The sequence below is a fragment of the Asterias rubens genome, chromosome 19 (assembly GCF_902459465.1).
Source record: "Asterias rubens chromosome 19, eAstRub1.3, whole genome shotgun sequence".
NCBI classification, from domain to species: domain Eukaryota; kingdom Metazoa; phylum Echinodermata; class Asteroidea; order Forcipulatida; family Asteriidae; genus Asterias; species Asterias rubens.
Genome location: NC_047080.1, coordinates 4,630,188 through 4,643,110, shown reverse-complemented (window position 1 = coordinate 4,643,110; position 12,923 = coordinate 4,630,188). Strand labels below are relative to the sequence as shown.

The window sequence follows — 12,923 nt, the reverse complement described above, 5'->3', positions numbered from 1 at the left end:
TAAGATTATTTGAATTTGTTCACTTCATAGACCAGTACTAGGCAAACAAATTTCAAATGCAATAAAGAAACATGATAGATCCCCTGCATTGACCGCGGTTAAACAAAGGAAACGTGCTTGCTTGTATTTGTTGGGCACAACTTTCAGCCAATAGTAGATTTTCGTTTACATAGGCGAGGGGGCTCTTAGGGCTTGTCAAAACTATGTTGCAGGAAGAGGTTACCAGCCGAAATGCCATTCGATATGTATTGCAAAAACAGGTTACCAGCTCAAATGTCATGTGCTATTTATTGCTTGAAGTCCCTTGTTGGAAACAAACACGCCAAAATGTTTATAAAATTTTGTGCCGCTGTAGAAACCTTTATCTTACCCCAGCCATCTTTGTTTGTCTCCAATATAACGCTTTGAATCCAAAATGACGCTTGAAGTGAGAAATAGTCGGGTTCCTTTTTTGAGTATGCCAATCATAGTTGTTAATGTATAAACAAATATGGAGCCAGACAAGATGGCTACATGGTGTGATAGCGGTGTTCACAAATTTATTATTGATGGTTTATTAAAATTGTTCTTGTAGCTAATGGCTAAATTGCGTCAATATACATGTTATACAGTAAAATATTAAAAAAAAATAAAATTAGGCAATGCACAATAGACGAATTGCAACATGCGTCATCGGCCGCCATCCTTGATGAATGTGAATGCACTAAGAGCCATCACTGGCTGATGGTCGTGAATAGCGTGTACACACTTTGAATTCCATTGTTACATCAAAGATGGCGCTAAACGAAGCGCATTGCAATCCGTCTATTATTGATTGCATTTTATTTGATTATCAAGAAACTATTTTGATTGCTGTATTTGACTTATTGATTGCATGTATTGCACATTTGCACACACACTGCTAGAGTACATGTTTCACTGCCTGCCACTAACAATAAAACGACGATCTACAAATTGATCTAATATTGGGGATTTCCTTCTTTCTTTTTTTCTTCGGAAATTCAAGTTGTCTGTTTAGTTTTTATTACTTTTTAAAATATCGAACTCTTTACAATTATTCTGGAATAAAATTAATTTACACAACATTGAAAAAAAAAGTAAGGGTAGAAAGATGATTTTTTTTTTTTTATCCACCTTTGTGACTAAATTCACCTGGCAACGCAACATCACAAAAATCTTGGTTGTGCCATTTTAGGAGCCAATGTTCCTGTATAGTGTAGTGCACATCTTCTGTGACTTGGCGTTTGCATCTTTCAATAACACTTACATGCACAATTTGTATACGAGTACTCCCAAAAAAAATTGTGAGCATGGCAATTCAAGAGCCCCCAAACCCAGCCCAAATTTGTTGAGACTTGATGTAAAGGTTTTATTGTGTGTAATAATATGACTTTATTTCAGCACTGATTTGCATGCCAGCAATATGTTAGCAACTGCATGAACAGAAACACACAACATGCTCTTTGTTTGCATGCAGTACACATGCACACTTTGTGATGTCATTTGTCTTGACGTAAAGGTTCAAGTGTGATTGTGTGTAATGTGACTTTCACTCTGTAACAGATTGTTTGTTTGTTTGTTTGTTTGTTTGTTCGTTCGTTCGTTCGTTCGTTTCGTTCGTTCGTTCGTTCGTTCGTTCGTTCGTTCGTTCGTTCGTTTTTTGTTTTTTGGGTTTGGTGTATGTTGCATGATTTGTTGTTCAGCCAGCATTCTGCTCACACAGCATGCTCCATGTTATTTGTTTGCCTTTTGTCCATGTACATGTAACTTTCAACTGCTTGTCTGTCATCTCAAACTGATTCATCTTTTAAGAACCGGCTTTGAATAGGGTTAAATGTGAACTCTGATCCTGTGATGTCAAGTTGTTTAAAAGGTCCATCGTCTGTCGTGAAATGTCTTCAGTGACCTAGTGAGAAATTGCCGGCTAGCAATCGTTTGTTTCTCACCCATCCTAAACCTCATTCCTAATCCTCATCCCTAAACCTCATTCCCAAACTTCATGCCTAGTCTCCTCGTAAACTCTTTCTAACATCACCAAACTATCCATCGGCACACCAATTAAACCATTAAATTCAAATTTCCAATCTAAATTCTTTTACCAAATTTCCTGGAAGCGTTGCATGTATTTTGTCCCACTATTAACACAAAAAGTTTTGCGCTGTTCTTTATTAACACCAAATTGTCAACAACAAAAATTCAGAATATTCTTACCCGTTTTATTTTCCATTTTTTTCTCCCCTACCTGACCATGCAACACCTCTAGGCCGAAATTGTTCCAATGATATTGACGAGTGCCAAAACGGCACTGCCCCAATCTGCCTTAATGGGGGCACCTGTAATAACACCCAGGGCGGGTACACCTGTACCTGCCCTCCAGACACTTATGGTTCCCGGTGCCAATTCACCCCCTGTTCCCCCTCCCCCTGTGAAGATCACGCCAACTGTTCCACCCATCCTCCAGAGTCCTTTGTTTGCCATTGTCCGTTTGGGTATGAGGGGTTGACATGCAGTGTGGCCAATTGTTCCGGTGTGACTTGTGACAATGGCGGCACTTGCCAGCTTGGTGATGGGGGTGGTAGCTGGATTTGCTCATGCACTGAGTTTGTTACAGGTAGACCATCAACCTCTCTCTCTGTTATTTACTGTGTGTTTGGACGACTAATGCCTCATGTTATGATGGAAATGTGACGGATGTCTGGGAAGTTCATATTGCAATGAACATTTTTTATAATCTAGATTGATAGGTTGGATATCCACACTCCACTGAATAACCAAGCCTCTTTCTCCACTCCACCACCCACTCCCTCGGACCTACACCCCTTTTCCCCGGTCCATGGTTCATCCAAACTCCATGGCACACCCACCCATGCCACCCTATACCCCCACCCCACCCCACCCAGAGATTGTTGTATCCCTATCTCTACCTCAACCCCAGATCCCACCTACCCTAAAGCTATCACAAGTCACCCACCCCACTCCAATCATCAGCTCCCGTCTATCCCACCCAAAGCCCTCCCATCTTACACCTCTACCCAACCTCATTTGCCTTCTAAGGCTTCTCAGCCCCTCTCCAACCATAAAAGGGTTTTTCTTTTCACATCTCAATTTCAGTTCACTCGACACTATTTTCTGTTCTTCATTCATTCTGACTTCTCTTGGGATTTAAGCAAAGAGAAATATTTCCATAATCTATCATCATCTTGGAAAACTTAATCAAGCTTTCCTCTATTTCTTGGTCAATCTTGTAGACATCCTTTGCATTCTCCATAGATGTGTTTGTGTTTTTGTTCTGTATTGTATGGTTTGTCTGTCTTTTGAGTAGTTAATGAATGAACGCATATAAAACAATGTAGCTGCATTAAATGGCCGAGAGCTAGAAAAATCCCCCGTTAAAATCCTCTGAAAAATAGATTAATAGTCAACAAAAGTAATGAATACTTAAACACTGGGATGTTTTTTTTCTCTCATATCATAAGATTCTTTGTAGTTGCAACTGAATTTCTTCATCAGATGATTTAAAAAAATATGTATATACTGAAACTTCAAGTCATCAACTGTTTTTTTGTTTTCCATTTTTTTTCTATGTGAAATTTATGTGTGAAATGCGGTAGAATTTGGTTGTTTGCACAGATGTTTGCTTGCCTTAAAAGATTCAAGTTTTTATTTGTTCTTTTCACATCGAACTATTGGTTTCATATCAATCACCATCCATTTATCCCTTGACCCTCATAAGGGCCATGACCTTTAACCTATGTACTGACACCCATCACTTGACCCCCCCCCCCCTTTAATTTAGGCCCCAAGTGTCAGTACAGAGGCCCATGTGCAACAGGTCAAGCCTGCGAGAACGGTGGTACGTGCCAGCAGACCTATCTCAATGACGGAAGCTTCAGCTTTCAGTGTCTCTGCCCAACTGGATTCAATGGCACCAACTGCGAGTTGGAGATTAACTGGTGTGATAGCAACCCATGTCAGAACGAGGGCAGTAACTGCACTAGTACTAGAGAGACGTTTGTGTGCGTCTGCGGACCGGGATGGGAAGGTGAGGTTAAGATTATAGTAGTCACAGTGTAGAATATTGAAGGCAGGGTCATAGATTGTTAACCACTCCAAAAGTAAAATGAACTACCTTGGTGAGAAGCACTGCAGCTGGTGATAGTGTAAGCTACTTTGAGAAAGAATTCTCTTGGAAGTAATACAGTTTTGATAATTTTACCCAAAACATTTGAATCTGAGAAACGATCGTGTTGCATCAAGCCTCAATAGTTATTTCTGAAAGCTTAACTTTGAACACTCTTGACATGCTTGAGAACACATTTTTCAAGAATACATTCTTATTTCCAACTTTCAATCTCTCACTGAATTCTTCTCATCCATTCCAACAGGTACATTCTGCGAAGTGAAGTTACCAGACTGTGCCAGCGGTGCATGTCAGAATAATGCAACGTGCAAGGATCTAGACTATGGCTATGAATGTACCTGTGCTCCTGGTTACAGCGGGGATGACTGCGAGACAAACATCAATGAGTGTCTAAGTAATCCGTGTCTTAACAACGGCAGCTGTACTGATGCTGTCAACAGTTTCTTGTGTGATTGTAATGGCATTGGTAAGATCTGTTCATGAATTTTTAAGTTACCAGGGGTGGGTTTCACAAAGAGTTATCTTGGTCAGAGTCATAGCTGTAGCCAAAACCGCCATTTTGGATATGGCCTGATATCCCTTTCGCTCGTCCCAAGCGCCTTGCTTTAAACCAAAGGCACTGGGATGGGCAAATGTATCATGCACTGGCATTGGTTTAATAATGCGCAGTCCCATCATATTTCTATGCACTGTACGCATGACGTACTTCCTGAACAAGAATCTGTGCAAGCGATTAGCCCATCCCAGCGGTCCTGGATAGACCGACTGGCCGCTGGGGCCGAGTGAAGATATCCCTTAGCAAATTCAGATTTTGGACTCTAGGTGGCAGCAGACACCAGGTAATTTTTCATTTTCTCCAAGATCCTAATGCCATAAACCAGCATTCTCCAGACGATGGTCAGAAAAAAACTGATCGAAACGTTGAGCAGAAAACGACTCTTCTCAGAGCCACCACTACTACACAGAAGAGATTTCTCACATGGTGTCACCGCAAACCTTACTTAATCCTAATACCATGTTCGAATTGGTGACTATGGCTACATTTATGGCTGGATCACCGCTTCATTATGCATTGAAGTATGGCACATCCTTAGCAACACCCTTAGCAGCAAATATTTGCCCAATGAAGAGACTTAAAGACAAGCGTCATACAACTTGTGATAAATATTCCTCATTCTCCCATCTCAGGATACGATGGTCCCACTTGCTCCATGGACATAAACGAATGTGACGCCACTCCCTGCCTGAACAACGGCACATGTAATAATCAGCCTGGTAGCTACAAGTGTGAATGTCAAGCGGGTTACGTCGGCAACACCTGCCTCTTGGAGGATCCTTGTTTCTTCCTCAAACCCTGTAAGAATCAAGCTTCATGCGCTTATTACATCACACCGGATGGTCTGACAATTGAATACGTTTGCTCATGCGCTGACAACTATGAAGATAAAAACTGTGATAAGGTAAGGCGATTAAAGGCACTGGACACTATTGGTAATTACTCAGAATAACTGTTGGCATAAAAACTTACTTAAATCAAGCATCTGAAAGCACACAACTTTGTGTGACAAGGGTTTTTTTTCTTCCATTATTGTCTCGCAACTTCGGTGTCTTTAAAGTATCTGGAGGAGAGCGTAGTGTCTTTGCAGAGAAGTGGTTGAAGGGGAAAGGGGGTTCATGAGGGACTGAAAGGGAGGCGTATGAAGGGTATGAGGAGAGGGGGTTGAAGGAGCAAGGTAGGGGAGAAAGAATGGAAGGGGGAGATTTGTACTTTTGGACAAGGCAAGAAATATTTCAAAAATATTCAGAAATATTTCAAAAACAACTACTTAAATTGGAGAGGGGTCTTGGAATTTGTGAACTCTGGTGTGTCATAAAATACTCTTCCCATGAGGTATGTAAATTTGCACCTCACGGGAGTGCACTAACAATTTGGTTTGCAAAATGAAGGAACATTGTGCCTTTTCATATGGGGATGATAGTGGTGTGACGTAGACGCATTTGCTAAGTACACATCTATTTGTTGATACCAACCAACAGTGTGTATTAGCCATATTTTATGGGATGGGTCTATTTTTAAAAATTGTGACTTGTTATGGCAAGAGGAGGAAAAACTAAAAGGGTGTTTACTGGGTCACATAGTATGAGGGTTGTGGTGAAGTCTTTTTCTGTCTGGTAATTTATCAGTAATCAGACCAACTTGGGCTCTGGTAACATAGTGTGAGGGTTGTTCATGAATACTTTGTCAATCATGTAGCTCGTCGGTAATCAGACTTACTTGGGCACTGGTAACATAGTGTGAGGGTTGTTCATGAATACTTTGTCAATCTTGTAGCTCGTCGGTAATCAGACTTACTTGGGCACTGGTAACATAGTGTGAGGGTTGTTCATGAATACTTTGTTAATCTTGTAGCTCGTCGGTAATCAGACTTACTTGGGCTCTGGTAACATAGTGTGAGGGTTGTTCATGAATACTTTGTCAATCTTGTAGCTCGTCGGTTATCAGACTTACTTGGGCTCTGGTAACATAGTGTGAGGGTTGTTCATGAATACTTTGTTAATCTTGTAGCTCGTCGGTAATCAGACTTACTTGGGCTCTGGTAACATAGTGTGAGGGTTGTTCATGAATACTTTGTCAATCTTGTAGCTCGTCGGTAATCAGACTTACTTGGGCTCTGGTAACATAGTGTGAGGGTTGTTCATGAATACTTTGTTAATCTTGTAGCTCGTCGGTAATCAGACTTACTTGGGCTCTGGTAACATAGTGTGAGGGTTGTTCATGAATACTTTGTCAATCTTGTAGCTCGTCGGTAATCAGACTTACTTGGGCTCTGGTAACATAGTGTGAGGGTTGTTCATGAATACTTTGTTAATCTTGTAGCTCGTCGGTAATCAGACTTACTTGGGCTCTGGTAACATAGTGTGAGGGTTGTTCATGAATACTTTGTCAATCTTGTAGCTCGTCGGTAATCAGACTTACTTGGGCACTGGTAACATAGTGTGAGGGTTGTTTATGAATACTTTGTCTATCTTGTAGCTCGTCGGTAATCAGACTTACTTGGGCACTGGTAACATAGTGTGAGGGTTGTTCATGAATACTTTGTCAATCTTGTAGCTCGTCGGTAATCAGACTTACTTGGGCTCTGGTAACATAGTGTGAGGGTTGTTCATGAATACTTTGACAATCTTGTAGCTCGTCGGTAATCAGACTTACTTGGGCTCTGGTAACATAGTGTGAGGGTTGTTCATGAATACTTTGTTAATCTTGTAGCTCGTCGGTAATCAGACTTACTTGGGCTCTGGTAACATAGTGTGAGGGTTGTTCATGAATACTTTGTCAATCTTGTAGCTCGTCGGTAATCAGACTTACTTGGGCTCTGGTAACATAGTGTGAGGGTTGTTCATGAATACTTTGTTAATCTTGTAGCTCGTCGGTAATCAGACTTACTTGGGCTCTGGTAACATAGTGTGAGGGTTGTTCATGAATACTTTGTCAATCTTGTAGCTCGTCGGTAATCAGACTTACTTGGGCTCTGGTAACATAGTGTGAGGGTTGTTCATGAATACTTTGTTAATCTTGTAGCTCGTCGGTAATCAGACTTACTTGGGCTCTGGTAACATAGTGTGAGGGTTGTTCATGAATACTTTGTTAATCTTGTAGCTCGTCGGTAATCAGACTTACTTGGGCTCTGGTAACATAGTGTGAGGGTTGTTAATGAATTCTTTGTCTGTCTGGTAATTTATCAGTGATCAGACCAACCTGGGCTCTGGTAACTTAGTGTGAGGGTTGTTCATGAATTCTTTGTTATGTCTTTCTTGTAGTTCGTCGGTGATCAGACCAACTGGGCTCTGATTGGTGGAGTAACCGCAGGTGCCATCGTCCTTCTGATTGTCATCATCGTCCTTGGCGTCTTTCTCATCAACGTCAAGAACAAGAGGGCAACAAGAGGGACGTACAGTCCCAGTCGGCAGGAGATCTCAGGCTCCAGGGTGGAGATGGATAATATTCTCAAGCTACCCAACGAGGAAAGACTTATTTAAATATTCATAGATTGTTTTGAACTTGTGAAGGGATATCGACAGTGTGTGAATGTAAGTGTTTGATTTTTATTATAAATCTTCGTTGTGGAGTGGAAGCCGTTGTCAACGCCACTTCATCAGACGTAGCCATGAATCATTTGGTCGATAAGCCAATCTCATACCGTCATTTTAGTTGATCATTTGAATGCTGCTAATGTCTTGTTGGGTTCCTTTGTTGCTATTCCTATCAATATCTCAAATGTTGCAGTAACCACTGCCTCTAGCTACTAGGCAATCTCGGTGGTAAAATATCAGCTCTATATTGGCAGTAGTTGAGTAATTTTACTTTTAATGGACGCATCCCATCAATTTTTAACGGATTTTTATGATCCATGTCAAAAAGTGAAATTTTTAAAAGACTTTTTTTCAGAGGGTATTATGATTTACTCCAGATTTCTTGTTTTAAAGATTAATAACAATTTTAAAAGGATGTTTAGAATTTCAAATGGCAAAATATTGGAACCTAGACTGTGAAGGAAGATCTTTACTTTTTCAGAAATGTTCACTTTGCATTTCGCTTGGGTTGAAATTAGGAATCAACTTAGTGCCTCGTGGGTTTTGCATTTGTGTGGTTTTAACAAATTTGTCTTCAGTTTGTCTAGCTGCGTATTTTGTACTGGTTTTAGACGATGCTTTTTATTGCAAGTTAGATTGCAAATCTGCCTGCAGCATAGAATGTGCCTTTTTCACCGTCCAAAATCTGCCAACAAGAAGCGAAAAAACACACAAATTTACGCAATAATAATGAACTTTTACTCAATGTAAATATATTTATATATGTATATTAAACACCTGTTCTCGCGCATAATGCTTTTTCCAATTTTTAAAACGTTGGTTTTAACTGATTAATTCCTATCAACTCACTCCTGTTTCGCTTTTTTTTTTTTTACAATTCTAAAATTGGGAAATGATGTCTCATTTTTTTTTTGATTAACATTTTGGGGGGTTTTCTATGGGGAATTTATAGTTTGCAGATACATATACATGTGTATCTTAAATTGTTGATATTTATTCAGTTTTGTTTTCAAATAGTCTTGCTGTTTCAATTATTAACGTAGGGCCATCTTTTACATCATGTAATTCCACACAGACATTCCTCTTGATTAATCTATTGAAATCCACTTTGCATAAAAACCACCCTTAGGGGTCAAGACCTCCATGGCATGCCAATTCCTCAACTGCCCTGAAAATATAATTCTTTGCAAAGCTGACAACAGATTTGTGCAAACTTCAAAATGTGAAATGCTTGTTGCTGTATAAGGGATAGTATACATGTAGCAAAACGTCTTTGTTCCTGAACAGGCAGCAAGTTTGCTTTCAGCATACAAGGTGCTTGTGCACAAAAGATTTTTCTTATTATCGTCCCTAATAAAGCAAGAAGAATTTCAGATTTAGAAAGTCTGCTAATTTGTTGACTTTGCTCATTCCACGTCTTTGTATTTTCACAAGGTTTCCTGCCAATCCCTCAATAATTGTAAGGCTGTTAAGGCACAGAGGGGTGCCACAACTTTTTTTTATATCAATAATTTTTAGTCTAATGTCAATTTTAGTCTAATATCAATTTAAACATTATAATTGTAAATAGCTTGTTTTTGTAAAGCTGTGTTGTACGTACTACTCACTTGTTCTTGTAGCTAACCAGATAACATTTTCTATATTGTAAAAGTTGCAGTTGCTAGTACAATGCTCAAAATATCTTATAGATATAAAATAGTTTAATAAGATGTTATAACCAACCAAAGAAACTAGTTTGTATACGGTCAGGTGTTTTCAAAGTAATTAAGTCAAACTTTTTCTAAGTAATGTTTTAAGATTTCTCGAATTCATTATTGAGTTTTAGACATTGAAGTAATTATACACATTCATGATTGATCTTAACAATCTTAAGCGTTTAACTTTGGGTTTAATTTCCACACCTGAGCCCGATTTCATAGATTAGTTTAAGCAAACAAAAGGAGCTAAGCATAACAAAGAAATGCCTACTATGTCATATGCACAAATTGTGAATGGTGTCCTGCTTATTTCTGCTTAGCAGACAATTGTTTTAAAAGCATTAGTTCTGTTGGAGCAGGTCAATGAAACTGGGCCCAAGTCAGGTCAAATATGTTTGGCAAATTTTCTTCGTGACAAAACCACACATTGTTGCGTCATTCCTTGTACATATTCTGATTTATTTTATACATTCTGGTTGGATCTTAACTCATTCCAGGTCACATTGCTACTAATTTTGGGTCAAATGTTCACAGATTCAGGGTCAAATTTTCACTCATTTTGGGTCACGTTTTCACTCATTCTTGGTCAAATTGTCAGTCATTCTGGGTCAGAATTGTAATCATTCTTGATTAAATTTTCACTTGTTTTTTTTAATCGACTTTTTAAAGTGCCCAAACAATTCCAATGAAACTGAAAATTGAAAACGTTCTTGTCAAGGGCAAGCCTTAACTACATGTTGATTGTTTTTAGACATAAATGTTTTGTTTTCTGAATGATTTGTACTAAGCAAATAAGATTTGTAAATATCGTACTTTGGTGAGGATTAATGCAGTACTACTAAAAATGTTTGATGAAGTTTACTAGAACATTATTTCAATGGTTGAATCAAATTTTTATATTCCTGATAAATTTATGCATAATATTTAGAGGTGCTGATTTTAAATGTAATTAATTATCTCATTTTAGTATCTGTCAAATCTCATTATTGGAATATTTAAACAGATTCTGAGATGCCAAGAAAATTGTTGATTTTGGGGGTGGGTGGTAAACATGGATACGAAAATTACATAGTCAATTTTATGGTTTGTTTTTAGTTGTATTTTCTAACTAAACAAAATGTCTTGTAGAACAAATTTAGTAAAATTTAGAGTATTAGCCAAGCCATGTTTATGTTATGTTTATGGTATAATATCATAACTGGTTAATGGGTTTTCACATGCTAAAATAATTTGCGTCTCACCGAGACATAAATTATTTTGTGACTTGTCTTACTCATTTCTCAAGCATTACAGAACCTTAGTTAGTAATATTTGAAGGGAAGCTTTCCACTATCATTATCTTCAAGCCCTGTAAGTTTAATGTAAATTTGTGGACATTTCGAAAAAAAGTACCCAAATCCTTTAAGATGAATCCTATTGCTTTTTTAAAATAAGTATGAGTGATTCTGATTAGATTTTTGTGACAATATTTTTGATGGATGTAAATACGTTGGTTACAAAATTAGTGTTTTAATTGTCACATGCATAAATTATATTTTAGTACTCCCAAAATTTGATCAAAGTGTCTGAATTATTTCTTTATTTTGTATTACAAAGGAACATGCTTACCCCTTGTACACTTATAGTCTTGTACACAAATTTCAAGTACACTAGGCTATAACCTGGAGCACTTTTTTCAGGCAAAATTTGCCAAGTGAAAATGCTTTGAACACTTTTTAAGGCAAATTACACAATGCCTTGTACACCTTTTCATGCAAAGTACACAAGGCCTTGTACACTTTTTCAGTCAAAATTTGCCAAATACACAAGGCCTTGTACACTTTTACAGTCAAAATTTGCCAAATACACAAGGCCTTGTACACTTTTACAGTCAAAATTTGCCAAATACACAAGGCCTTGTACACTTTTACAGTCAAAATTTGCCAAATACACAAGGCCTTGTACACTTTTTCAGTCAAAATTTGTCAAATACACAAGGCCTTGTACACTTTTTCAGTCAAAATTTGGCAAATACACAAGGCCTTGTACACTTTTTCAGGCAAAGTACACTATACAATTGTTGCACGCTAGCTTTGACCGGGTCCATGGCGTCGTGTACACCCGAAGGGTAAATGGCACCCGATATATAAAACGCAAATTGTGGGTTGGCTACCACCGATGAGTGTAAAAGAAAATACATCATCATAAGGAATGAGCATCAAGGCTTACCCCTTGGTATTGGATCTGAACTAACATGAAGCAACTAAATGAATGGGTAGCAAGACCTACCCCTTGTAATTTTAGTACAAATGACATGGATCATCTAAAGGAATGAGCATCAAGGCTTACCCCTTGGTATTGGATCTGAACTTACATGAAGCAACTAAATGAATGGGTAGCAAGACCTACCCCTTGTAATTTTAGTACAAATGACATGGATCATCTAAAGGAAAGAACAGCAAGGCTTAGCCCCTTGTGATATAAGCACAAACGACATGGTCATCAAAAGGTATGAGCAGCTTTTGACCCCTCTGTTGGCTAAATGATATGACGCACCAAAACCTCACTCGATTGTAGCTTACCCCTGTAGCTACACGCTCTAAATAATGGCTGAGAGCTACCAGACCCGAGTTCAATTCCCGCTGCTGTCTCTTTTCTCTTTTGCTTTGACGTAGTGAGTGAATAATATAAGTAGTATTAAAAACCAGCTCAAACACCAGCGGGCACTGTGGCGACACGGTGTACTGGATAGTTCAATTGCGTGCTATCCAGAGCTGGGACACCGGTTCGAATCCTACCCGTACCAAGAGGGACATGACTTTTACTGCTTGCACCAGTAATGGATTGGGGTCCGTCATGTCTATCCCCAAATTAGGTGTGGATGAATTTACCGTGTGGGAGAGTAAAGGAGGGACCGGGACTGCAAATCCCTTAAGGGTTCTAATGGGTGATCACCACGCTGGTTTCGGCCAGACTTTGAGTCCCCTGAACGCCTGGTCGTCACTCTGACTAAC

General features: G+C 38.9%; 1 protein-coding gene across 3 annotated transcripts in view; it reads left to right on the top strand.

The window, feature by feature from the left end:
* LOC117303497 (protein crumbs-like) overlaps positions 1 to 9,102 on the top strand; it is a 42,530-nt gene extending 33,428 nt beyond the window's left edge. For 2 of the 3 annotated variants that reach the window (XM_033787719.1, XM_033787718.1), the window contains 5 exons: positions 2,264 to 2,611; positions 3,797 to 4,042; positions 4,386 to 4,607; positions 5,330 to 5,601; positions 7,961 to 9,102. In XM_033787719.1, coding sequence (XP_033643610.1) covers positions 2,264 to 2,611; positions 3,797 to 4,042; positions 4,386 to 4,607; positions 5,330 to 5,601; positions 7,961 to 8,179 — 1,307 coding nt within the window. In that variant the 3' untranslated portion in view covers positions 8,180 to 9,102. The remainder of the gene's footprint in view (positions 1 to 2,263; positions 2,612 to 3,796; positions 4,043 to 4,385; positions 4,608 to 5,329; positions 5,602 to 7,960) is intronic. The other variant, XM_033787720.1, reaches the window with a different exon arrangement.
* Positions 9,103 to 12,923: the final 3,821 nt, after the last annotated feature.